Here is a 27467-nt window from a genome sequence, read left to right as displayed (position 1 = left end):
GAAAAATATAGCAAAGCATGTACATCTGCGCCTAAGGCTTTCATTCAGTAAGCGTGCTGTGCTGTCTTCTATCTGCAGGTACTATGAGAATGGTAGGTGAGATCTATAGTTAACATATCATCCTTGCTCTAAAAATAGTTATGAACACTAAGCTTTAACAGTATCTACTAGTTATTGAGAGATGATAAACTTAAGTCTTAAAACCTTTAAACTATTTGCATAGCTTTTTTAATATAGTAGCTATGTTTTCCTCCAATATGTTTTCAACTGCTGCCATTTTTATTTGAAAGAACCCTTCTTTTTTCTCAACATTATGCCTCTGCCCTGAGGTAAACTAAAACAATAAAGGATGTAATCTAACATTGAAAAATCTCTTGCCCACCAAGCAGCGTTTGTCATAGAATGTTATAACATCTGAGGAAAGGCAAGGCTCTCACTGGCTTGCAGGAAAATATCCATATTTAGACAGACGGTCTAACACTGTCAGTAGCTTTAGGTACTTCCTTCAAGACTACAGATTGAACTAGTAATAAAGCCTAACAGAGCTCTCAATTTTAGGAGGCATTTTCCTCTCAAGAGCTATACCCTAAGGAAAATTTGATGGTAAAGCTGTCATTACCAGAACTCAAGTAAGGTCACTGGGTTACACTAACCCATTTGGAAAGTATTAAGCCATTCTGAGATCTAACTCTGTTTGCTAAAGATTCACAGTTTTTATCATCCCCCAAAGACAGTGCTAAAACAAACAGTTCTGCTGCCTGCTTTGTTCTGCCACCTCAGGTGACATGCAACAGAAGCAGAGCATGGAGTTCCTGAACAAAGACTAGAAACAGAAAATATAGTTCTTCCTGGAACAAAGAAACTGCCAATAAAAAGAGAAACATGGCCAGGCACAGTGGCTCATGCCTATAATCCCAGCACTTTTAGAGGCCGAAGCAAGAGGATCGCTTGAGCCCCAGAGTTTGCGACCAGCCTAGGCAACAGAGTGAGGCTCTGTCTCTACAAAAAAAGATTAGCTGGACATGGTGGTGCGCGCACCTGTAGCCCCAGCTACTCAGGAGACTGAGGTGAGAGGACTGCTGGAGCCCAGAAGGTCAAGGCTGCAGTGAGCGTGAGTGCACCGCTGCAATCCAGCCTGGGTGACAGACTGCGACCCTGTCTTAAAAAAAAAAAAAAAAAAGCTTGCTCGAGAGAAACACAGAAGCACCTCAGTCCCCTAAAATCATGAGACAAGGGTTAAGATGAGCAAGAGGTAGGAGGCAAATGTGTGCATAGGGACCTTGAAGGACTAATAACTACAGAACTTGCCTCATATAGTTTGTCTAAGAAAAATTCAGACATTCTCTTTTAAACAGATACCACGTAAATTCAAGCAACGTGGCTCCACTAGGGTTTGAACCAACACCCTGAATTGATCTGCCTATTTTAAAGCTATAGCTCATGGCACCACAGACGTAAAAACCCTGGGAAGCCTGGTGCAGGGTGACTTAAGACTAGCTGTCAGTTTCACCTCTGATGCCCATCTTCAATATGGGCAAACTTTTCTAGGCACGACTTTAAATTTATAATCATAGGTCTTAATGTACTGTTACATGAACAATTTTAAATCTTCCAATAAAGTCAAAGATCCTGAACTAGAACAAAAATTATTCCATCTAATAATAATCAAGCATGTTAATTAATATTTTGAAATGATACTTATGTGTCTGCCTTAAATATATATAAAGCTAGATGCCTAGGCAGATTAAAAGGCTTTTTTCAAAAATCAGAATTTTCAACAAATACATTTTTATATAAAGTCAATCTCAAAGATTATGGAACAGTTTTATAACCCTTATTTGTGCTATATGTTAACACTAATAAAAATATCCCTGTGGAATCAGAATCACATAACAATGATCCCTCAGCAGATCACATTTTCAACGGAATTAGGGTTATATAAATAAAAGTTTGTTCCTTGGGATACAAAAAGAAAAATATATTAACAGAACTGAAAAGGGCATAAATGAAAATGCAACTATATGCTCAACTATAAATCAGTATAATTTTAAATTCTAAGTCCTAAAGCAAGCATTTTCTTGTATCATCCACTGATTATATTAGATATATATTAGATTAGATATATATAAGTTTGCTGGAAGCAAACTTCCAGCCCAGTGAAATACACAAGTGTAGCATTAATTTGATCTTAAGCAGGCTAGCCTTAAGCATCATCCAATTACCAATAATTGTTGTGCTTATAATTTACAAAGGATTTCTGGAACCACTTCAATGAACCAGGCCTTTTACATAATAGATTCAAGAACTCTGCACCAAATGACTTTTTTCTCAATAAATTCTTTCTAGCAGGTAGAGGCATTGAAAATCATTTACCTGGGAGAACCTCCTCCAATAGGTACCACAAGTGCATGTGCACGCTGGATGCTGAGAGCACCTTCCCACCCAACATGCAGCAGGTATGCTGGATCCTAGGTTTTGTAAAATGTCAATGTGCAGGTCTGGGCTTGTTGTCAAGTCAGTCCTTGCCAACCGAAGCAAGGCTTCTAGCCACTACCTCTAGGACCCAGCTTTTTCAAGGCAATTTAAGAATAAACCAGGCCAGGCGCGGTGGCTCACGCCTGTAATCCCAGCACTTGGGAGGCCGAGGTGGGCAGATGACCTGACGTCAGGAGTTTGAGTCCAGCCTGGCTAACATGGTGAAACCCTGTCTCTACCAAAAATACAAAAAAATTAGCCAGGCGTGGTGGCATGTGCCTGCAGTCCCAGCTACTCAGGAGGCTGAGGCAGGAGAATCACTTGAACCTGGGAAGTGGAGGTTGCAGTTAGCTGAGATCGCACCACTGCACTCTAGCCTGGGCGACAAGAGCGAGACTCTGTCTCAAAAAAAAAAAAAAAAAAGAAAAAGAAAAAGAAAAAAGAAAGAAGAAGAAGCTTGAGAGGCCCCCAGCTTTGTTTTCACTAGTCAACTAATATCTCTGTTACCCACAGTACCACAACTAACATCCTTGGTTTATTGAAAATTACCAAGGAATGGAGCTACCTGCATTGGACCAAGTAAAGGCCACCCCAGGACAATAACTGCATTAAGCCATTAGACTGTCAAAAGCAATCATAATGTTATTAATATGAGCTTTGAAAAAAAGCTCAAAAATCTCTCTCAGAACATAGAAAGTCTCTCAAGAACCGACTTGTCAGCTGTGCTACTGAGCAGAAATTCAGACTCCCACTTCAAACTCAGTACTTCATCACTAAGGGCTTCTTGGGCCCACACTTATTCCCACCTCCTCCCCTTCTGTTACTGGTACCAGTATTCTGGGTCAATGCCTCACATCTCATGAGTTACCAAGGCCCATGAAGTCAGCCTCCATAACAGCTGTCACACACACACACACACTCTCCTTTGTGTGTGCCATGTGCTCATGGCCCCAGTCTGGTTCAGGCCTTTTATTCCTTTTCCTTTGGTCTACTGCCAAAACCTCCTACTGGATCTCCCCAGGTCCACTGTAGATCATCCTAGCACAAGTCCTATTACTTCAATGTCCTGCTCAAAACTCTTCAATGGCTCCCTACTACCTGTGGACTAAGTCCAAACTCACTGGCATAACATTCAAGTCCTTCCATGATCCAATCCCTATGCAAGCTTCCCACGCCTTCCTCATACTATTTTCACACTACTCAGTTGATGTGACAGTCCAAGGTTTGCAAGCATAAATGCCTTCAGGGTTCATGCATGCAGCAAACAAAGAATGGATGGGTGTAAGCCAGGGAGTGGTAGCTATTGTGGTTAAAGGAAAAGCTCATGTCCTTTTCTGACTCTTGAAAAGAAAATCCCATCATGCCAACCAAACACTTTTGGTGACCATACTGGTCCAGGGGCTTCTAGATCACAATACTTGCTAGTCATGCCGGATCACTCTTACAGAAACCATGCCACTCACTCTGCCCACATGCCCCACTCATGCTGTGCCTCTGCCTATAGGGTCTGAATCCCTCCCCTCAATTTACCAAGACTAGGGGATAGCATAAAAGACTTCCCCAATGCTTTCCCACAGGTCCTCAGCATAATGTGCACTCACCCTCCTTTAAGGTGTGAGAAGCACATTGTCATTCAAGTGCATTTTGATGTCCATTTCATGATGTTTTTCTGTATCTTTTCCATCAGCTACTTCTAAAGGCAGCTAATGCTTCAGGGCGATTATTACGTCTCAAGCACTTTATATACACTAACACACCTGATGGTTGAATCTTCATAACTCTACAGTAGAAACTGTTACCTGCATTTTGCAAAGAGTGGAAACACAGCTTAGAGAAATTAGGTGATCTGCCTGAAATTTCACACGTAAAGGGTAAATCCAGGGTTCAAACTGAGGTCCTAGGCTTCAAAGCCTTTGCCCTCATCTCTGATGTGTGCTGCCATCCTAGAACGCCTGGGTACATTCTCAATCACTCTTTACAGGATTGAAAGCTCTAAGAAGGGCAGTGACTAGGATTTCCTTGATCCTACTCCAAAACATAGAAAATACATTGTGAATGCAAATACTGATTGAATAAATGATAACGTCCTCACTTCATGTGGACTGTTTGCTCTAGATTAAGCCTCAGGATAAGCAAAACAACGGTTGGGGGTGGGATGGATTAATCAAGATCTAGGACATTACCCATATATCATGGTCTGCCCCAAAGCCCCTGTTTCTCTTCCTGTTTATAGCCCCTCTCCAACTCCTAGACATAATCAATATCCTAATTCTTATGGTATTTACTTCCTTACATTTTTCCTAAAGTTGTTTTTTTAAACAACCTATGTATTCATTTACTTCCAAACATTGGTCTTGCTAGGTTTTGCATTCTTTCATATCCAGCTTCTTCTGCTAAATGAACTTGTTACTCATTGTGGTTTGTATTTTCATTGCTTCACAGTATCCAGCTATTTATACCACAGTCTATCCTCTCGACGGATGACAGGCATTTGGGTCATTTCTTTTCATTTATTTATTTTGAGACAGAGTCTCACTCTGTCGCCAGGCTGTAGTACAGTGGCGTGATCTTGGCTCACTACAACCTCCGACTCCCTGGTTCAAGTGATTCTCCTGCCTCAGCCTCCCGAGTAGCTGGAATTACAGGCATGTGCCACCACACCCAGCTAATTTTTATATTTTTAGTAGACACGGGGTTTCACCATGTTGGCCAGGCTGGTCTCAATCTCCTGACCTCGTGATCCACCCACCTCGGCCTCCCAAAGTGCTGGGATTACAGGCGTGAGCCACCATGCCCGGCCATTTCTAGTTTTTTTTATCATGATCAATGGCATAAAGAACATTCTTCTACATATCTGGTACACATGTACATGTAATATCATATATACCCAGGAGTGAAACCACTGGGTCATAGAGAATAAGTATTTCCAACTTAATTAGGTACTACCAAATTGTTTTCAAATGCATGTAATGATTTCAATTTTCTATCTGCAGTACATAAGAATTTATTAGTAGTATCTTGTTGTGGTTTAATTCACCTTTCCTGACAACTAATGAGGTTGTGTACTTTTTCCATTTGTTTATTGCCTTTTTGGCCACGTACTTATGTGAAGAGTCTGTTTAAATCATTTGCCATTTTTCCTCTGGGTTGTTTGCTTTCTTACTGATTTGTAGTTCTTTGTCATTACATATGGTGCATATCTCTTCTCCCATTCTGTGGTTCATCCTTGCGTTTTCCTTATGATATGTCTCTGGTCCTCTCCTCTGGGCACACCTCCTGAGTAACAGCATTAATTTCCATGGGAATAAATAATTTCTAAAGAAAACACTCCCAAATTTATATCTCTAGCCCAGACTTCTCTGTTGAGAGTCAGAACCTCTGCCCCACTGCCTTGTCTGTTCTCTCCATTTGGAAGCCCAGACATTGCAATTGAACTTCTGACCTTCTTACTCCAAACATACTCCACTTGCTGTCTTTTCCATCTTAAATGATGGTAACTATTCTTCCAGTCATTAAGACTCAAACCCCTAAGTCTTTCTTGATCCTTTTTTTCTACACCACTTCTAATCCATCCACAAATCCTATGAGGTTATTTCTTCTAAATGTACCCAGAATCCAAAGTTTACCATCTTCACTACTACTTCCTGAATAATCCACTCCATCTCTTGGCATGTATTACAGAATATCCTTCTAATATGCATTGCTCCCACCTTGGCCCCCAATCCATAATCTCTTCATGACACAGCAACCAAAGCAATCATTTTAAGAGCTATGTAGGATCATTTTGCTACTCTGCTCAAAACCCTGTGGTGGCTCCTCCCATGCAGAATAAAAGCCAAAGTGCCGACAGTGGCTCCCAAACCTCTATCATATCAAGCCTCCAGACCCATTACCTCCCAATTTCATCTATCACTCTTCTCTCCCCATGACGTCAGTCTAACCACACCAGTCTCTCTGCTGCTTCTCCAACATGGCAGGCACAATCTTACTTCAAGGCCTTAGCACTTTCCTATTCCTTCTGCCTACAATACTCTTCCCACAAAAATCTATTTGGCTAGCTTCTTCTCCCAGATTTTGCTTAAGTATTACCTCAATGACTTGAACTTACTTAGAACTTCAACTGTCCCTATGCCCTTTACAGTGTTCTATATTTTTCCATGGCACTTAATCCCTTCTCTTGGTTTTTGATGCTTTCATATTTTCACATTTCACTGCTTATTGCTGGTACACAGAAATACAATTTTTCATATGAGAAAACAGAATTCTAATTACTTACCTGTAGATTCTTAAGATTTAAAAGTTTTCCACTTACACAATAAGAAGTAAATGGCAGTATTAGTTCCTCCTTTCAATCCTTACATCTTTTTCTTGCCTTTCTGCACTGGCTAGAAATCCACAACAAAAATCAATATAGGTAAATGCAGCAGGCATCCGTGTCTTGTTTTTTTTTTTTTTTTTTTTTTTTTTTTGAGACGAGTCACTCTGTCGCCCAGGCTGGAGTGCGTTGGCGTGATCTCGGCTCACTGCAAGCTCCGCCTCCTGGGTTCAGGCCATTCTCCTGCCTCAGCCTCCCGAGTAGCTGGGACTACGGGTGCCTACAACCTAGCCCAGCTAATTTTTTGTAATTTTAGTAGAGATGGGGTTTCACCACGTTAGCCAGGACGGTCTCGATCTCCTGACCTCGTGATCCGCCAGCCTCAGCCTCCCAAAGTGCGGGATTACAGGTGTGAGCCACCGCGCCCGACCCCGTGTCTTGTTCTTGATTTTAAAGGGAAAGTTAACTTTTCACAATCAAACACAATGGTTTGGGCAGCCTTTTTGTAAACACTTTATTTATGTTTGAGATGGAGTCTCCCTCTGCTGCCCAGGCTAAAGTGCAGTGGTATGATCTTGGCTCAACGCAACCTCTGCCTCCTGGTTCAACTGATTCTCCTGCCTCAGCATCCCGAGTAGCTGGGACTACAGGCGTGCACCACCACACCCCACTAACTTATTTTTGGTACTTTTAGTAGAGATGGGGTTTCACCATGCTGGTCAGGCTAGTCTTGAACTCCTGACCTCAAATGATCTGCCCATCTCGGCCTCCCAAAGTGCTAGGATTACAGGTGTGAGCCACCGCGCCTGGCCTATGTAAACACTTTTTTAGAAAGTCAGGTTTCAGTTCTATTCTTAGTTCACTAATTTTTATCATGAACTGTTACACTTTATCAAATCCTTTCTCTCCATCTATTAACATGATCATGACTTTTTCTTTTTATTCTGTGAATGTGGCAAATTACACTTACTGATTTTCTACTGGTAAATTAAACTTGCATTTCTTGTATAAACCCAGCATGGTCATGGTGCATTGTCCTTTTAATATATTGCTGACTTCATTTACTTATATTTTATGTAGGATTTTTGCTCATGATTGAGGCTGTAGTATAATTTGCCTTTTCTGAGCTACACTTAAGTTTGAGCTTTGAAGGTTATGTTACCCTTAAAATATGTTGGGGACCCATTTTTTTCCCTTTAGAATTTATGGAAGACAATTTTTTTTTTTTTTTTTTTTGAGACAGAGTTTTGCTCTGTCACCCAGGCTGGAGTGCAGTGGCATGATCTCAGCTCACAGCAAGCTCTGCCTCCCAGGTTCACGCCATTCTCCTGCCTCAACCTCCTGAGTAGCTGGGACTACAGGCACCTGCCACCGCCCCCGGCTAATTGCTTGTATTTTTAGTAGAGACGGGGTTTCACCGTGTTAGCCAGGATGGTCTTAATCTCCCGACTTCGTGATCCACCTGCCTTGGCTTCCCAAAGTGCTGGAATTACAAGCGTGAGCCACCGCACCCGGACTTTTTTTGTATTTTTAGTAGAGATGGGGTTTCACCGTGTTAGCCAGGATGGTCTCGATCTCCTGACCTCATGATCTGCCCGCCTCGGCCTCCCAAATTGTTGGGATTACAGGCGTTAGCCACTGCGCCTGGCCTTTTTTTGTATTTTTAGTAGAGACGGGGTTTCACTGTGTTAGCCAGGATGGTCTCGATCTCCTGACCTCGTGATCCGCCCACCTCAGCCTCCGAAAGTGTCGGGATTACAGGCGTGAGCCAACGCGTCCGGCCAGAAGACAAATTACTTTATCCTTGAATGTTTGGTACAACTCTCAATGAAACCATTTGGACCTGGAATTCATTGTTTATGAAGGCTGTTGATCTCTAATTCAATTTCTTTACAGGACAGAAGACAGTTTTCTTTTTCTTCCTCAGTCAGCTGGAGAAAGTTATGTTTTTCTAAGAATTTGTCCACATCATATAAATTTCAAACGTATTGCCCTATAGTTATTCATTAGTTTTTCACTTAACATCTGAATGTCTACAAGAAAAGTGATATGTTTCCGGTTTCCTGCCAAAGATTTCAAGGTTGGCTTTTACTTCTCTGAGTATAGTAAGCATGGTTGCTTTATAGTATACGCCCGGTAATTCCAATATTTGAAGAATCTGCGAAGTCCATTTCTTTTATTTCTAGTCACATACATTCATGGAATCTCATATCTTCATGTGCATGGATCTTTAACTGTGGGCTGAATATTGTATTTGAAAATTTATCAGCAGGAGAAGCTTGTAGCCTAGGATGATAGTAACTTGCTCCAGAAAATTCCATCTCCTTTGGCTAAGCACCATAAGTCTGGGTCTACCTTAATCCAAAATCAAAGCCTTGTGTCTCTCATTTACCCAGCTGATGCAAAACTAGTCCACTCTTAGCCTAAGCATGCAGCCCTTCATGATTCCAGCTTGAGGTAGGGTTGACTGATCACTCTCTCTAAACTTTGACCAAAAGCAATCAACTGACTTCTGCAGCCCCAGCTCCATACAACGACCAAAACCACAATTTACTATCTCAGGTGTTTTTCTGGATGAATTCCAAGTGCCCTCTGAATAAAAGCAGCCTTGGGTGCTTCGTTCCCACCTTCCTTCAGATCTCTGCCCAACAGTTCTTCACCATCATGTTAATTATTTAACAAAGAAGGATTTTGTTAAGCTTTTGTTTATCTTCAGTGAGGTATGTCTGAGTTATCTAATCTGCTATTTTCTACAGGAAAAGCCACAATGTAACTTTTATAAAGAGAAAAAATAGCTACGTTCTTCCAGAAATTAGTTATTTGTTATTTTGATTCCTTGTTAGCAACACTGAGGACCAGAGTCAGGCCCTCACTTCTAAGCAGATGGCTTCAGGATAATATCAGACTTTCTATCTACTTGGAATACCTAAAGGGTTAAGTTTGAGTTTCCTGGATTTCCAGGAGCATGATGCCACTAAAAGCATTAACATCTTTAAAAAAAATCTGGTTAGGTGGAATATTAAAAAAAAAAAAAAAAAAAAAGCTCCATGGAAAAGATTTTTAAAGTCCTTGCAGGGCACAGTGGCTCATGCCTGTAATCCAGCACTTTGGGAGGCTTAGGCAGGCAGCTCACTTGTGATCAGGAATCCAAGACTGGCCTGGCCAACATGGTAAAACCCTGTCTCTACTTAAAAAAAAAAAAAAAATTAGCTGGGCTAGTTAAAATTAGCCCAGTTACTCAGGAGGCTGAGGCATGAGAATCACTTGAGCCCAAGAGACGGAGGTTGTAGTGAGCCAAGATCATGCCAGCCTGGGCAACAGAGACTATCTCCAAAAAAAAAGAGAGAGAGAGAAAAAAAATCCTTTAGGCTCTGGCATATTGAAAAATCCATTTTGTAAAAACTGGCATTTTCTCCTGAGGAAGAAAGAGTGTTTAGCCCAAAGAATTCATTCTAAGCTGAGGCATTATTGAAAATTACAATAAAAGGTCTCATCTTTCTTACCAAGTTTATGAGTGGAGGAAATAGGAAGGTGAGGACAGCAGCAGGATATAACTCCATATTTTAAAGTAATTACTGACTGGGCTGACTGTAAATTGTTTAAAAATGAAATGCAAAACATTGTAACATTTAGAACTACAAAGTTTTAAAGTTATTTTAAAACTGTTTCTAGTGATAGCTAGGGTCCATCGATAGTGGGGCCTAGTATCCTTCAATAGACAAGATTCACCTTTCCAACTAGAAATAACAATATTTCTCCCACCTACTTTGGTAAATAAAGCAAGTTTAACTCCAGCTTCACCTAATTATTTTTATCTTTCTTTTCTTCTACCTTTGTTTTTCCCTCTACCTACTTTTTCTCACATTTTATGTCAAAAAAGTCAGCATAGGAAGCTCCTGAGCCCTTACTTTTGCCCTTATGGTTTTTTTTTTTTTTTTTGGGATGTTAGCACATCACATCTAGCCATAACCTTAGTACATGCACACGTGCACACACACTTTAAAAGAAACTCAGTAATTTCAACACTGAAGAACTACTTCAGTTTTATTGTATTATCTACTCATAACAAATTACATTGCAATGAGAGATTTTTGCCATGCTACTAACAGAATTCTGGCTTATAATTTGGCCACTGGTGGCTGTAGCATAAAATGCATTAAAAACAACTCAGTAGCTCTTTGTAGGCATACTGTGAATGCAATGTGTGAACCTCTTGCTCCTGAAAAGATCAGACAAAGCTGAGGTTCAGATAATTTGGAATGAAAACAATAAGAAAAAGCTCTGTTCTGTTTTGAAAGCTATTTTGTGATAGCAAATTTCTCTGATCAGTATTAAGTGCCCTGAAAAACAAGCCAGGAGGGCCACAGATCTAGTCAACTAAATATAAAGGACATACTTCATTTAGATCTCTCCCCTAACATAGGGAGAACCAAGGTTTCATCTGAATGGATGCAATGGTGTCATAGTCTTGGCGCCTTTGAAATTAACTAAATGATATTTCATACATTATTTATCAGCTTGACATGTGATTTTGCTCCTTGCATAAACAAAATAATTTTGTTGCCATCTCAGTGGCTTCGGAAACTTGAAGGGGAGCGAGGGTGAAGAGGATGCTTCAGATTCTAGTGTACCTCCTGGAAAAGAAGAGAATTGGGAGTCTATACTCACTTCCTTTGCCTGCAGAAATGTCATGCTACTCAGAAAGAGTCTTTCAGGGGTTAAGTAAGCGTACACTCTAGAAAAAAAAGAATCCAGTAAAATGGTATTAGGAGAAACCACTTCTCCAGAATTGACAGGACAAGTGAAAGAAGGCAAATGAAGTGCTAAGCCCTTTGTCCAGATGAACAGGCAGATCTGGAGACTTAGAAATTCTTCTTCCCAGTTTTATTTCTGTGTAAATGAGATAGAAGAATAATTCTGTTGCATGATATCCTTCTGAACCGCTCAGCTATAAATCATTTGGCAGAGGTAGTTTCAGCAGTTTTGCCCACAACTTCCTTCCTGTCCTCTATCATCTTTCCATAGATGCTAGAAAAACTCCAACTATTTTAGTTCCAGGAAGCATTCTTACCTCACGAACCAAGTCAATAATAATAAAAATAAGCCGTATCATCTTAATAAGAGATCCAGGACTTTTCCTTAAGTATTTCAAACCATCAATGTGCCCCCTATTAGGATATGGCTACAATAATTTTTATTATAGTTAGAGCAGCATTATTTTCTCAGAATCAGATCCTATTTCAAATGTGAATTGAAAGTACCGTACTACACATCTATTGATTATTTTAAGGTCTGAAATTTGCAAGCTGGATTAGATTGAAAAGATTAAGATATATGTAATATGCAGTACTCTTCCTACCCCAGTCGTAATCTATGGTTAAAAAAATAGTTTATTAACTTTTGGTAGTGGTATTTGTTGAGAAAAGTGTAGACAATCCAGAACAAGCTGAGTGTGCTCCCAAAGAGCAGAAAGCCAAGTTGATGCTTTGGCCCTGCATAAAAGCAGGTGGGAAAATCCACAATTGCTAAAACCATGATCAATCTCAGTGTCTGAGATAATTGATAAGTCTTCCAGTAGGCATTTGTGATTGGTGGTTAAGAGTTTGCCAGGGGAATTAGAAAATTTTTTTTTTTTTTTTGAGACGGAGTCTCGCTCTGTCTCCCAGGCTGGAGTGCAGTGGCGCTATCTCGGCTCACCACAAGGTCCGCCTCCTGGGTTCACGCCATTCTCCTGCCTCAGCCTCCCAAGTAGCTGGGACTACAGGTGCCTGCCACCACGCCGGGCTGATTTTTTTGTATTTTTAGTAGAGACAGGGTTTCACTATGTTAGCCAGGATGGTCTTGATCTCCTGACCTCGTGGATCCGCCCGCCTCAGCCTCCCAAAGTGTTGGGATTACAGGCAGGAGCCACCGCACCAGGCCTAGAAATTTTTTTTTTAAATGAAAAGAAGTTTTACAATAGAGGACTAGTGGAGTGAATCATACAAAGACTGACAAGACAGTTAGGCTAATCATTAGAGCATTCTGATTATACTAGTTCTTAATGATGTGGGCAGTCAAGAATCTCCTGTCACTTGCAAATGAGCCTGACTCTGCAGGGGGGTTCAGTGCACTGCTGCCCATGACAAAGAGATGCTACTAGCATAGCAGGACTCTGAGCTCTCTAAGTCAAAGAAACAGAAGGAGGTGGTTTCAAAAGGTAAGGACAAACCAGGCATCACAATTTTTAAATTTCCTTTTCAAGAAATAAGATGTTTTCTAGTTACAAAAGTATCATGTTGCTGTTACAGAATTAGAAGGAATAGGGCACAAAGAAAATAACATAACCTGTAAGTTCAGCACCCAAGTATAATTACTCTATAACATTCTGGAGAATAGCCTTTTAGACTTTTTTTTTTTTTTTTTTTTTTTTTACCCCTAATGTACATGTTATACAGCAGGTCCTCAAATAATGTCATTTCACTAAAACGTTAATAGGGAGTGGAGTTGACTCCCCCACTGGGGCCAATGTCTGTGTGGATTTCCTGTGTTCTCCCCACATCTGTGCGGGTTTTCTCCAGGTACTCCAGCGCCCTCCCACATCCCAAAGATGTGCACAACATGTTAACTAGCATTATTTAAATGGTTCCAGTCTCAGCCAGTGTGAGTGAGTGTGCCCGTGTGCCCTGCGATAGAATAGATCCTGCCCAGGGCAGATTTCCACCTTGTAACCTAAGCTACCCAGAACTGCCAAGACAGGTTCTGGCCACCTATGACCCTAAACTGGAATCACTGGGTAAGTAATTTTCTTACTTGCTCTTAACTAATCTTTTTAAAAGTATACATAGCTCAGTTTATTTCAATGTGTAACATTTAAAGTGTTTGGGGTCTTTATTTGGAAGTTTGGTGATGTTTTCGTGACCAGAAATATGCAGTAGGAACTTAACTCTTGTTTGTATCAATTAGTCTCTGGTAAAATATGATTCATTGGCCAGGTGCAGTAGCTCACGCCTATAATCCCAGCACTTTGGGATGCCAAGGCATGCAGATCACTTGAAGTCAGGAGTTCAAGACCAGCCTGGCCAAGGTGGTGAAACCCTGTCTCTACAAAAATACAAAAATTAGCTGGGCATGGTGGTGGGTGCCTGTAATCCCAGCTACTTGGAAGGTGAACCGAGATTGCACCATTGCACTCCAGCCTAGGTGACAGTCTCAAAAATAAACAAATAAGATTCATTATACATCATTTCACTTAAAGACACAGTTTCTAAGAACTTATCGGCAACATTAAGTGAGAACTTACTGTATATTAAATTCTTTCTTTGAGACAGAGTCTCACTCTATCCCCCAGGCTGGAGAGCAGCAGCGTGATCTTGGCTCACTGCAACCTCTGCCTCCCAGGTTCAAGCAATTATCCTGCCTCAGCCTCCTGAGTAGCTGAGATTACAGGCATGTGCCACCACACCCAACTAATTTTTTGTATTTTTAGTAGAGATGGGGTCTCGCCATGTTGGCCAGGCTGGTCTCGAACTCCTGGCATCAAAGTGATCCACCTGCCTCGGCCTCCCAAAGTGCTGAGATTACAGGCGTGAGCCACCACGCTCAGCCTGTATATAAAATTCTGATAATTTTGCTCACAAACACTTCTTATAGGTTTTAATTACAAATAATGATTAAAGCACAACCTCTCTTCAAGGCATTCAAGAGTAGAATTTAGCTCTAATGTAGGTTCATGTTGAACTTACCAAAAGTAATAGAGTTCTTTTTGGAACAATGTCTCACCAATCAGGTAGTGAATCCCATGGCCTGGGCTCAGAAAGATGTAGACTTCTCAGTCAAGAGTTCTCACGAGATAAAGATACAATTTTGTGTCTGTACTGGATAGACACAAAAGCAAGGGAGAAGAGCTGCATGCTCCCTTTTGTGTGTGTTTTCCTATTGGTGAGGATGAACACATATGGAGGTGTTTAAGCCATCTCCCAAACTGGATCTTTTAAAGGGCAAAGGGATTTACTCTCATGTATACTTAAGTAAACTTGATTCTATTTTTTAAAGGTATTGGATACCCAACTTGGCCATAGCAGACAGGAAGGGACACGTCTCTTCTATAGCAAGTCTCATTTTGTTCTCAGGATCAAAAAATCCCTTTGAAATGCACATAAAAGCATTGTCCAATCACTATCAGAAATAACAGCCAAAGCACTCTGACAAAACAAAAACTGATCTGTATATAGCCTCTCAGTGGCCTTTGGGTGAAAAATGCTGAACACTTTCATAGTGAACAGGTCAATGCACCCATTTGTCTGTGAGTGACACCTGTAGCATGATTTCTCTTAGCAGGCTTTTTTTTAGCAAGGTCCTATGCAGAAGCAAACATCCTAGAAAGCCATATTAAAATAATTACATAGTTGAAAAAGTCTATTGGTATCAATTATTCCAAGAATCTTCCAGATGGAAAACAGTATTTCCATGCTGGGTGGCACAAAATGTGGGCATTCAACAAAAGACTGGTTGAACCTATTAAGGAAATACATATTGGGAGCCTGAGGGATGAGTATCATAGGCTGAACAGCCCTTCCCGTGCTGCAGCTATGATATCCCTGAACCAGACAACAATAGAGGTCAGGTTCTTAGGCACTATCAAAAAATAGACATGTTGTGATACCTGGTGTCTAAAGCAACAGATCTCCTGTTATGCCTCAGAATGGCAACAGCTTCAGAACTTGCCAGAGACCTGAACCTAAAACTACCTGCTATCCATCTCCTTTCAAACACCTAAAGACGAGGGGAAGAGAACGGGCATTATTGTTTAATGGGCACAGAGTTTCAGTTTGAAAAGGTTCTGGAGATGGACAGTGGTGATGGCTGCACAACAAGGTGAAAATGCTTAACGCCACTGAATTGTACACTCAAACATGGCTAAAATGGTAAATTTTATGTTACGTAAAATTTACCACGACATTAAAATAAAAAGCCTAAAAACCAAGCTGGGATGCATGACAGATTGTCTCAGGGACATGCTAACCATCCATCTGTCCAGATTCTACAAGCTGAATCACCAACAAGCTACAGACCCATCTAGAGAACCCCAATGTTTTCACAGAATCACACCTTCATACTACGCCCTTTCTTTTGGCTGAGGGCAAACATAAGACATGCCCACATGAAGGCTAGGGCTACACATTGTATACCACTTTTGGAAATAACAGTTTATTTTGTTCAGTTTATATACTATTCAATCCCTTTAGAAAGATCCACTATCCACTGAAAAATTTTTCCAAGTTTTTAGTCTATGATTTTTTTTTCTCCTGACCAAGAACTACTGTTTTAGATATAAGAATTATGAAAACACAATCCCTACATTTCTGTCATAGCATTATTTAGAGGATGCCTGGAGCTTCAATTTTAAGTTCAAGCCTTCTTACACCAAGTATACACAACTATAAATAACTTCCTTTGCTGTTGCATTATGTTCTTATGTTTTCATTCTTTTTTACGTTTTCATTCTTATGTTCTTATGTTTTCATTATTTTTTAGTATCTTATTTTAAGGAACATCAATATCCTTAAAAGGTAGGTAGGTTACATAAGTGAACGAGAGGCCAATTACAGACTATACAATCACTCATACTGGAGATACATAGAGAAAAGGAACATGATCTGGCGAGGTCTTGACTGTCCTATAATGTACTTTGGTTAAAGACTCCAAAAAACAACCATGTAAATTGAAAAAAAAAAAAAAAAGTTTCTTGCAGTGCCAAAAATTATGGCACCTGATTACACATACACCTAGGAAAAACAAACCATAATTAGATCCCCATGATTCTAGAAGCACCAGGTAAAATAAGTCATTTAATGCTGCCCCAGTGAGACATACTAAAAGGTCAAACTAATCTTCTCCATCCATTTTTCTCTAAATCACAATGCAAATGAATAAACAGAAAGTTTCAATACAAAAATTTTGCTATAAATCTCTGCTAGACAGTAATGCCTGGGTACCTATTCTTCACATTTCAGTAACTACCATATAAATCAAATTTTGTGCAAGATTAACAGTATCTTTATTCCGTAATTAGGTAGAAAAATGAGACTAATAGAAAGACGGGGGTAAAAGCTGCCTGGAACATGTTATGGTCTTAACATTAAAGTCACTACATCAGAGTTTCCAGTATCCTCTTACAGGATCATCTATGTGGGGAGGTAAGAAAAGAACTTAGGAAGATTTTTTAAAAAGCCTCGAATAACTTCTTATTACAACCTCACTAATATATATACTTCAAGCAAATTAATGAAATTGTTATTGATGATGTTAAAACATATGGGGGTGTTTCACAGACATCTAAAGACAAAATGGTAATAATGTTCTGATAATTTTATACCTGCTCACTATTTTGGACAAGCTATGTTAAATAATGAAAACTCAATATCCCACTTATTTTTAAGTTCATACTAACCCACAAACTATTTCCCCTAAGCAAATTTTACCTTGTACTTTACCAGTAAGCTTTGAAAGGGGGGAAAAAAAAGGAGGGGGAGAGAATGAGCCTCTGAAGTAGAGAAATCAAACCTTCCTATATGTTTTGTGTGGCATCTTCTATATATTACTCGTGATCAACGTTGAGTTTTAATAGCAGTCTGATATTTGTTCAGTAACATATTACTCACCCATTTGAACACGGTGGATTGTGGGTAGTTTTAACTATCATGGATACCTTTCTATTTCCTAAAGATGTTTCACTTTATATCCTCATACTTTAGTGCAAAAGACCCACCTATGACTGCCAAAAAGTTTATGCACTTATTACAGGCTCAACATAAAAGGAGAAAAATTTCACATTTGGCATTAGTCCCCATACTTCCAAAATGCTACATTCAACATCTCATGCCAAGATCTTGTGCTCATCAGCAATTTTTTGGAAATGCTCGGGGTACAAAATAGCTTACCTAACATATGCAGATAAGCTAGAAAACCACAGTCTTGACTATTACACCGCTGCCAGCCTTACCTGGTATTTTGAATCTCCAAAGAACTTAAGCTACAACCTCATCAGCAAATGTTACAAGCAAAGCGCTATACCAAAGTCATTTTCTCCTAGAAAGGAAAATAGGCAGGGAAGATGAGGGAGTAGAAAAGATAATTTACCTGCATCAATTTTCTGGAGAGCTCATTAGTGAGGAATTCTTCTTCTTTCTCATAATTTACAGCAAGGGTTTCTTTCTCCTTCTGCAAAGCCTGAATTTTCTTGAATAAAGTGTTACTAATGAATTCTTCTTCCTGCTCAGCCCTGGCTTGCTGTTTAAAAAAAAAAAAAAAAAGGAAAGAACAAAACAAAACACATGTTAAGGAAACAGGAAATTTACTAATTGAAATATAGTTCTTATTTCCAGAAAGGGTACCCATTTTAAATAGAGCTCTATTTTTAGCTGTGAACCAACACACCCAAGAAATGCAAAACAGAGGAATTCAGCAGAGTCTACAGAAATGAATATCACTATTATGCCAAAGAGCCCCCCTTTACTATGTGTGGTCCTTATTCTTAAAGTGATATTTCAAAGAAATTAGCCAAGATCACATTGCAGTTTTTATGAAACTGTCCCAAATCAATAACCAGAGTACAGAAAGATCCTTCTAATGTAGCAGACAGGTCCAGTCCTGTGCTATGTACATCAATTCATGATAACTCTCACAGGTTGCTGCATCTCGACGGTTTACAATTAAAACATCTGGGCAACATTTTTTACTGGAGCAGAGCTCAACTCACTTAAAAGTAGAATTATATCACCTCCTTATGATGTCACTTAAAAGGTTTGGATAGGTTTGGATATGCCATTAAAAAGGCATTATGGGCCAGGTGCAGTGACTTACACATGTAATCCTAGCACTTTGGGAAGCAGAGGTGGGTGGATCACTTTGAGCTCAACAGTTGAGACCAGCCTGGGCAGCATGGCAAAACCCTGTCTCTATCAAAAATACAAAAAATTAGTCAGGCATAGTGGCACATGCCTGTGGTTCCAGGTATTCGGGAGGCTAAGGCAAGAGGATCACTTGAACCCAGAAGACAGAGGTTGCAGTGAGCCGAGATCATGCCACTGCACACCAGCCTGGGTGACAGAGTAAGATGTTGTCTCAAAATAATAAATAAAATAAAAAATAAAAGGCATTACAAATGTACATGGACACGTGTTCACTGAATAGCTGAATAATTACTAGAAAAAAAAATTGCACCAAATGGCTGAAAACTAGTTATTAGGAGGTAGTGGAAATCTAGGGGTGAAGGGTAAAGGTGGGTGAGAGGGGCTTCATTTTTTACTTTATTTCCCTATTGGGAATTTTTTGGAGATGAAGTCAACAAGAGAAATTAGTGAATTGAATTTTAAAAACAGAAGAGAAGGGAGTCTTTTTTGAAGGCATTATTCAATGGAGATGAAAATATTCTTCTGTAGATACCCTCCTCTCTCCCTGAAAAAAATGTTTTAATAGATTAGGCTTATTATTATTCTGTCTAAACAGAAAAGCCTAACCATCTTTGAAGGAAATTAATCTTTTGGGAAAGGGCATCCATGTTTCAAACAAACTCAACTCTATTTAAAGAACTTTTTAAACCACAACACTTTGATTTATACCAAATAATGCATTTGTTTTATCTGTCAAATCAAGGGAGGAAGAGCCACATGAATTCCAAGCCTCCAGCACCTGTTATTTATAATATTCCAAGAGAACCAGACAGGCAGAAGACAAAAGGGCACCCACATTAAACAATTACCACCTCTTACTGTAAAAGGCTCCGACAATCAATCCCAACTCTGGCAGTTTCGATTTCTGTATATACTCACCAGCTTCCCCAACATCCACACACTCTAATATCCACAGTTTCTGTGGAGTCCACCCTCCCTGCTCCCCATCACTGTGGCCCTAGAGGAGGTATGCCAGCTTCTGATACTGCTTGCTGAGCAATTCGACAAAGAGAGCCACACATAGTACACAGACTGAAAAACAGAGCTACACAAACACAAACAGTGGAGGCTTTGGGAGAAGGTCCAGTACTCACATTTTTAAAGCCATTCTGGGGTAGTCCAAGAGAGCTAAGCAACAAAGACAAAATCCTTCAGCTAATAAATCTGTATTACCAGCCAAGGCACCCAGTGAGCAGTCCATAGGTTCCCCCAGTGGTTCCCTTACATACCTCCTATTTCATTAACGCTTCTCAATGTCTTACTCTTTCCACTATAGTCAAGGAAAACTGCTGAGAACTCGTACTTCTCCTCCCCCTTTAAATCAATCCCCACTTGCCTTCCGAACTCTCAAACTTCAGGATTTCACGCTAGTGCCATGGGCAGGAATCCAAAGTATTTATTTTAGACATATTTGACACATACATATCTAAGCCTGCCATCTATCCAAGCTACTTGTTTTTCTGGTTTTGACCGACAAAGTCCTATATGATTTGAATTCTGACTATTCTAAAAGTTAAAGAACAGAAAGGCTGAGAGGAACTGTAGTGCTCTTGCAGGTGATTCTAGACTTGGCATTCAAAAGGGTGTTTGCCATAAACTCATTTCATTATCAGATCAGACTCAACTTCTTGCACATTAACACACATTTAGTATTTTAGATAACTGGTAAATTTTATTATAAGCAGTAAACTGAAGTGGACTCAGAGGCTAGGCAGATCACCTTTCCCTTTACACAGGGGCCTAGAAGTGATAAATAGAAAATAAGAAACTAAGAGATTATTCTTGTGAGAAGTGGAAAATCAACCTTAAGAGTTTATTTGTGAAGCCACCCCTCCCCAATTCATCTAGCTACTAAGTCATAGAGACAGGAGATTTCACTGTAACATAAAAAAGAACTTTCGGTAGAAAGTAGATTGTGGCTCTAGGCCAGGCACAGTGGCTCATGCCTGTAATCCCACCACTTTGGGAGGCCAAGGTGGGTGGATCACAAGGTCAGGAGTTCAAGACTAGCCTGGCAAAGATGGTGAAACCCCATTTCTACTAAAACTAAAAAATTTGCTGAGCATGGTGGTGAGTGCCTGTAATCCCAGCTACTCGGGAGGCTGAGCCAGAGAATTGCTTGAACCCAGGAGGCGGAGGTTGCAGTGAGCCAAGATCGTGCTACTGCACTCCAGGCTGGGTGACAGAGTGAGACTCTGTCTCAAAAAAACAGACCCCAAAAAGAAAGTAGATTAGTGGCTGAAGCGGAGGGGATGGGAATGACTGCTCATGGCTATACGGATTCTTTTTGGGGTGATGAAAATGTTCTGGAATTAGGGCTAATACTTTGTACAACCTTCCCAATATACTAAAAACCACAGAACCATATACTTTAAAAGGGTGAATGTTACAGCATGTGAATTGAATTATATCTTGATTTTTTAAAAAGGACTCATAATCAACACACTGTATTCACAGAGGACCAGTTTCCTTTGCATTTCTTCCCAAGGACAGCAGCAAAATGTAAAAATGAAGAGAGCTAGGCCTGCTCTAAATGTGCCTTCCAAAGATGTGTTACAGGTCCTGGGAGGCCGAGGCTTTGGCAAACAAAATTATTCACTGGTTTAGAATAGCTACTTATTTCTAAGCGAAGCTCATTAATAGAAAATGCCACTCTCAGGACCTCTGAATGAACATGAGAAACTGTTCTGGTGCAGCCTGTTAAAATCTGGCTAACTTAACAAAGGGTTAACATGGCCTAACACAGCTTTAATCACAGGCCTCCCTTAGCAAAGATTTTGCCAGTTCTTAGGTCTAACTGGGGGGTGTTATTCTGCCTCTTATGGCATCTAAACACCCAGAGAAAACATCAGTACAAGATTTCCAGGTCCTCCAAACGTAAAACCCCAGCTCCCTCTTTTTCCAGTTGGTGCAGATCATCTTAGGAATGAGCATATAAACGAGTACAAAGGGCAAAATGCTATATCCAATACAGCCTTAGGTAAAAAAAAAAAAAATTAAATGGATACAGTGTCCTGCCAATATGCATAGACTTAATTAACAGAGAATGAACCATGCATCATAAAAAAGTATTAAGTGTCCATTTGACTTCTCCCTGCAGATTTCTCCCCATATTACACGCAGTATCATCTCAATCTCTGTCTTAGTCCTGTTTATTCCCCCTTAATCCCAAGGCAAGACTTTTTATTTAAGCTGTAAAACAAATTACCTTTCCAAGGTATTTCCCCAAAAGCAGCCAGCAAGGAGCCAGGTAGACAGTGGCCTACAAGCAAAGAAGCAAGCCCCAGGTACCATTCACAAGGCATGAAGGTGCACAGAGGGAAGAAAAAACAGGCTACCTCATGAAATCTCATTATCAGGTTTATCAATATATTTCCTTTTTACCTAAAATTCTTGCAAGTCTCAGCATATCTAAACACATCCCAATTCAAAATTAAAAATCCACTTCCAAAGCAAAATAAATGAAGCAACGTTTACCTATAGCTCTGTAAATTCTCAAATGAAAATGTGAACAAAAAAATTAGGAACTCTTTGAAGGAAGAAACATTTTCCTACTGTTTTCTCTGTTTGTACGGTAGACTGGGAAAATCTGGAGGAAACAGAAAAATTTATGATATTTTCCTGTCCCATATTCAGGTTCTAGTTGCTATATTTAGAAATTAAATTTGGCATAATCATAATCAATTATTTGTGTAATTTAAAACATTGCCCCTCACCCAGTAGTAATCACTGTCTGTTAATGTGAGGACTAGACCACAAAGCGTCTCTTCATCATTCTTTTCCCATCCTACTAAAATCTAATAAAAAGGGAAATTAAAGGGAGAGTAGGATCAGGAGAAATTTACCAAGTCCTGTGGGAAAAATAAACACCAAAAAAATTACAGAAAATATTTTATCCTGAGTCACCACATATTTAGCCAACCACACTCTAAATTAAATTAGCATAATTTTCTGCAGATAAGGAAAACACAGTTTGTTCTGACCCACTGCTACCATGACCTGAGCACAAATTTGATAGGAGATTCTAATGTGATTGTTTATAGTGTTTCTGTTCTTTTATCAATGGCGTTTTGGAGATCAAGGGTTAGTACAGAAAGAATTTTAAAACCCTTCACAATAGCACTCAACCAGTGAAGAGAAAATCCAAGTGCCAAAACCAAAATCACGTAGGGTGGTGCAATTCACAATCTATTAAGCATAAGAAAGAGAACGGTTCTCCAAAGCAAGAAATTACAAATATCTATTTGATAGCAGCCCTATGGATATGGTCTGGAGAAAGTTCAAGTGCCTACCAAGATAACACATTTGCACAGATTTTTTTTTTTAAAGAATTACTTTTAAGTTAGTTGATGACTTGTTTTAATAACAAAGAATCATGAAACTAAGACATCTTGAAGCTTTAAGAGTCCAGGCAGGCTCTATTTATTATTCTCATTATTTAAGTTTACTAGTTTGTTGTCTAGTCACAAATCAATGATCTTAACATCTCAGTTTAAAATAGCATCTGAAACCACATTATTAGGATAGCAGGGACCACCCAGCACACAGGCAACTGAATAAAAACTTGTTCTGTTTAAACTGTCCTTTCCTAGGTATACTACTGTACATAATGATTGTTCTGGGAGATGGTCAGAGTTTAGCAGAATCCCTCTGACCAATGGCTGGCAGTTCTTATAGGATTAGCTTGACTGTTGGTCACAGCAATGGGTTTATCAACACCAACCACTGTCCTGCAGACATCTGTTTAATATTTAAGTGCCGGTGCAGCAGGGGTAGTAACAGATGACACAGAGGACAAGCCTGTATGTGCCTTTATTTTTTCTATTAGAAGAAGCAAGAAAAGGATTTCAGTCACATGCCTGAGAATTACAATTCTCCATTTAGTCTTTGGAAGCCCTAGACTAGTATACGCTTCCTCTGCATACTGCACACTAGCTCACAATAAAAGCAACTAATAGTTGATAACTGAAGCATTCTTATTATTTACTCCATTCCAGTATTGCCAGCAAGTCACTAATATCTACAGGAATTGGAGCAGAATCATTATTAGCCCTGGCAAATGCACTAACTCTGCCTCAGATACTAAGCCTAGGTCATTGTTACAGGACTGCAGAGCAAGAGAGAAAATAGCACCAAAGAGTGACTTTCTGGATAAGAATTCTTAAGTTACTAAATTTTACCAACTGTGGTTTCTCTCAAACCAGCTTTCATGAAAGACCAGGTAGTCGTCACTGCCCACCCCCATCTGCAGTGGACAGACACATGTCCTTCTGGGCATGTCCTACTGCACATGACTAGAACACAGCTTTGCATACACACCTCATCATGTCAGTTCAAAAACATTCAACCTGGTCCATGCCTGGTTCAAGAAGATGGGTTCACTGGTCACTTGCTTGGATACAGAGCAATGAAAAATTGCTAGAAAAGTAGCTAAATGTTTACGCTGGATTTATTAACTTATTTTCTTATGGGCAAGGGACACACAGTTGAAGTACCAGCCTGCAGACCACCCTTTAGAGGAGGTTTATAGACACTGTCAGACTTGACTCACACTGCCTGGTTTACAAGGTCGCTGTGCCTTTGTCCAGCTATATGACCCTAGGGGAGTCATAGAACCTCTTCAGGGTGCTGCTTTCTCCTCTAAAGTGAAAATAAGGGCAACTCCCTCTGGGTTAGTTGTGAAGATAAACTAAATAATTCACATAAAGAGCTTATCCTAGTGCCTTGCATGTGTTAGCACTAAAAAGATACAAAAAGGGTTAGGGAGGGAACATGAACACAATGATTAATGAGAAAACAAGGAAGGTTTCTGGAAAAAAAAATATATATGTGTGTGCGTGTGTGTGTGTGTGTGTGTGTGTGTATGAAGGTAAAAGAATCTCATGTTGTGTTCTCAAACAAATCATACAAAAGACACAAACCACTATAAATAAGTTATAGCAGAAACAATCTATTTTGGATCCCACATATATGCACTAACTCCCCTAAATCCTCATCATTCACTAGCCTTCAGATATTCAAATTCTCAGAAACTATAAAATAACTTTATAAAACATTTAGAAAACAAAATATGATGAATGAGCAGCAAGAGACTAACACAAAAGATCAGGCAGGTTTGAAAAGAAAACAGAACTTCTTAAAATAAATGTTTAGATTCATCTTGGGTTTTCCATTTCAATAGCAAATCTGACACCACTGAATAGCAAAGCAAATAACCAAAGACAAACCTAACAATCCAAAATGTGGCACAAAGAAGCAAGATGATGGAAAATGAGAAAGATTATCAAAGCACATAGGAAGGAAAATGAAAAGATTTAATACACATGTAAGTAAAGACTAAGAAGACAAGTACAGAGAAAAAGAGGGAAAGAGTAACTGAAGACGATGGCTGGGAATTTCCCAGAACTAATGAAAGACATAAATCTAGATACAGAAACCACCTCTTTGGGAGGCTGAGGCGGGCATATCACTTGAGGCCCGCATATCACTTGAGGCCAGGAGTTCAAGACCAGGTGCCCAATGTGGCGAAAACCCATTACTACTAAAAATACAAAAATTAGCTGGGTGTGGTGGCGCACGCCTATAATCCCAGCTACTCGGAAAGCTGAGGCATGAGAATTGCTTGAACCTGGGAGGCAGAGGTTGCAGTGAGCCAGTTTTGTGCCACTGTACTCCAGTCTAGGCAACAGAGCGAGATTCTGTCTTGAAATAAAGTAAAATAAAATACCTTAAGCCACTCTGGGTGGAACAGTAAACCCTCCAATCCCAGAGTCCAGGCAAAAAGGCACTGCTTCAGCATGAGAGGCATAAGCAAAACTGGTCTGTGTGTGATGCAAAGGTAGGAAACCCTCCCATCCCCAGGACTCAGACACAGATCCAATACCCCCGAGGAAAGGCTGGAAACTCTTCTGCCCATATACACATCAGATTCAAGGCAGTCTGACTACCAGACGAAGAAAGGAAGAGGAATGCTGTGGAGACCCTATCTCCATGACCCAGGTACCAGGGCCTACCTTAAACTGGATCAGAAGAACTGAGAACCATTCCCCTGACTCTACAATGAGCCCAGATATGAGATCTAAACCACCAATGGTAATCTAATGCTAAAGAAGGGGCCAGGGCTAGATTATACTATAGCTCAGGCATTTGAGAACTTCTAAAAAAGCTGAGAAAATAAAGCAAGAACACTGAGGAAAGTGGGGCACTCCAGGCACTATTTTAAGTATAAGGTAACAGCAGTTCACAGCTGGAAGAATTAAAAACCTGTGGTAGAATGAAGGAAATAACACGAAGACCCAAACCCAACTCAATTACTGATCAAATTAACTCACAATCCCATATACATGACCTAATAGAAGAAGAGGCGTGCTCATTTCTAGGCATAAAAACTACTGGGCGCGATGGCTTACGTCTGTAATCCCAGCACTTTAGGAGGCCAAGGCGGGTGGATCACTTCAGGCTCAGAAGTTCAAGACGAGACTGGGCAACATGGTGAAGTCCCATGTCTATGAAAAATTTAAAAAGTAAGCTGGGTGTGGCTGGGCACGGTGACTAATGTCTGTAATCTCAGCACTTTGGGAGGGCAAGTTGGGTGGATCACTTGAGGTCAGGAGTTTGAGACCAGCCTGGCCAACATGGTGAAACCCTGTCTCTACTAAAAATGCAAAAACTTACCTGGCCATGGTAGCGAGCACCTGTAATTGCAGGCACAAGAACTGCTTGAACTCGGGAAGTAGAGGTTGTAGTGAGCCAAGATCTCACCATTGCATTCCACCCTGGGTGATGGAGTTAGACTGTCTCAAAAAATAATAAAAATAAATTTAAAAAAATAATAATCTGGGTGCGGTGGTGTGTGCTTGTAGTCCACTTACTCAGCAGGCTGAGATGGAAGGATCACTTAAACCCAGAAAGGTCGAGGCTGCAGAGAGCCTTGATCGTGCCACTGCACTCTAGCCTGGGCAACGGAGTAAGACTTCATCTCAGAAAACAAAACAATTTACCTTGGTCTCTACTGGTCTTCTACACACAATGTCTGGCATTCAATCAAAAATTACCAAAAAAAAAAAAAAAATCACAAGAATGTAAAAACAAAATCAAGATACAAGACAACAGAAAAGTCTCAGAGATGACCTAAATGTAGGAATTATCATACAGTGATCTTAAATAACCATGCTTAAGATGTTTAAAGATCTAATGGAAAAGGTAAACAACATACATAAACATATGGGAAATTTCACTGAGATAGAAACCAGAAGAGTTAAATGGAAATGACAGGAATTAAAAAACTAATTAGAGATGAAGAATTCCTTCAATGGGCTCATTAGTAGATTTGGCATGGCTTAAGGAACTTTACTCAGTAAACTGAAAGATAAGTCAATAGAAATTATTTTAACAAATAAATTGAAAGAAAGAGTGATGGAGGTGAAGAACAAACAGATTATCCATGAGTTATCAAATGGTCCAACAATTCTTTTCTTCTAATACTCCAGTTACACTGATAAGACAGAAGACTTGAGAAGATATGGCAAAAGTTTCTTCCAAAATTAATGAAACAGAATGAACCACAGATCCAAGAAGCTCAGAAAGTCCCAGTCAGGATAAATTCAAAAGAACAGAAAACAGACCCATCTCCCCAAATAATTATAACCAAACTAGAGAAAATCGAAGACAAAAGGAAAATCTTCAAGGCAGCCAGAGAAAAAGGACAGTATAAAAATAGTGAAAAGGCAGCCCTGAAACTGAAG

The 27467-nt window shown here is 39.9% G+C and overlaps 1 protein-coding gene across 1 annotated transcript in view; it reads right to left on the bottom strand.

Annotated features, from left to right (window-relative positions):
• CCDC6 (coiled-coil domain containing 6) overlaps window positions 1-27467 on the bottom strand; it is a 118350-nt gene that overhangs the window by 46183 nt on the left and 44700 nt on the right. The window contains exon 2 of the mRNA XM_019035333.4: window positions 17912-18061. Coding sequence (XP_018890878.1) covers window positions 17912-18061 — 150 coding nt within the window. The remainder of the gene's footprint in view (window positions 1-17911; window positions 18062-27467) is intronic.

Source organism: Gorilla gorilla, chromosome 8 (genome assembly GCF_029281585.2).
Source record: "Gorilla gorilla gorilla isolate KB3781 chromosome 8, NHGRI_mGorGor1-v2.1_pri, whole genome shotgun sequence".
Lineage (NCBI taxonomy): Eukaryota > Metazoa > Chordata > Mammalia > Primates > Hominidae > Gorilla > Gorilla gorilla.
The sequence above is the reverse complement of the archived record's forward strand: the minus strand, read 5'-3'. Positions and strand labels throughout refer to the sequence as shown.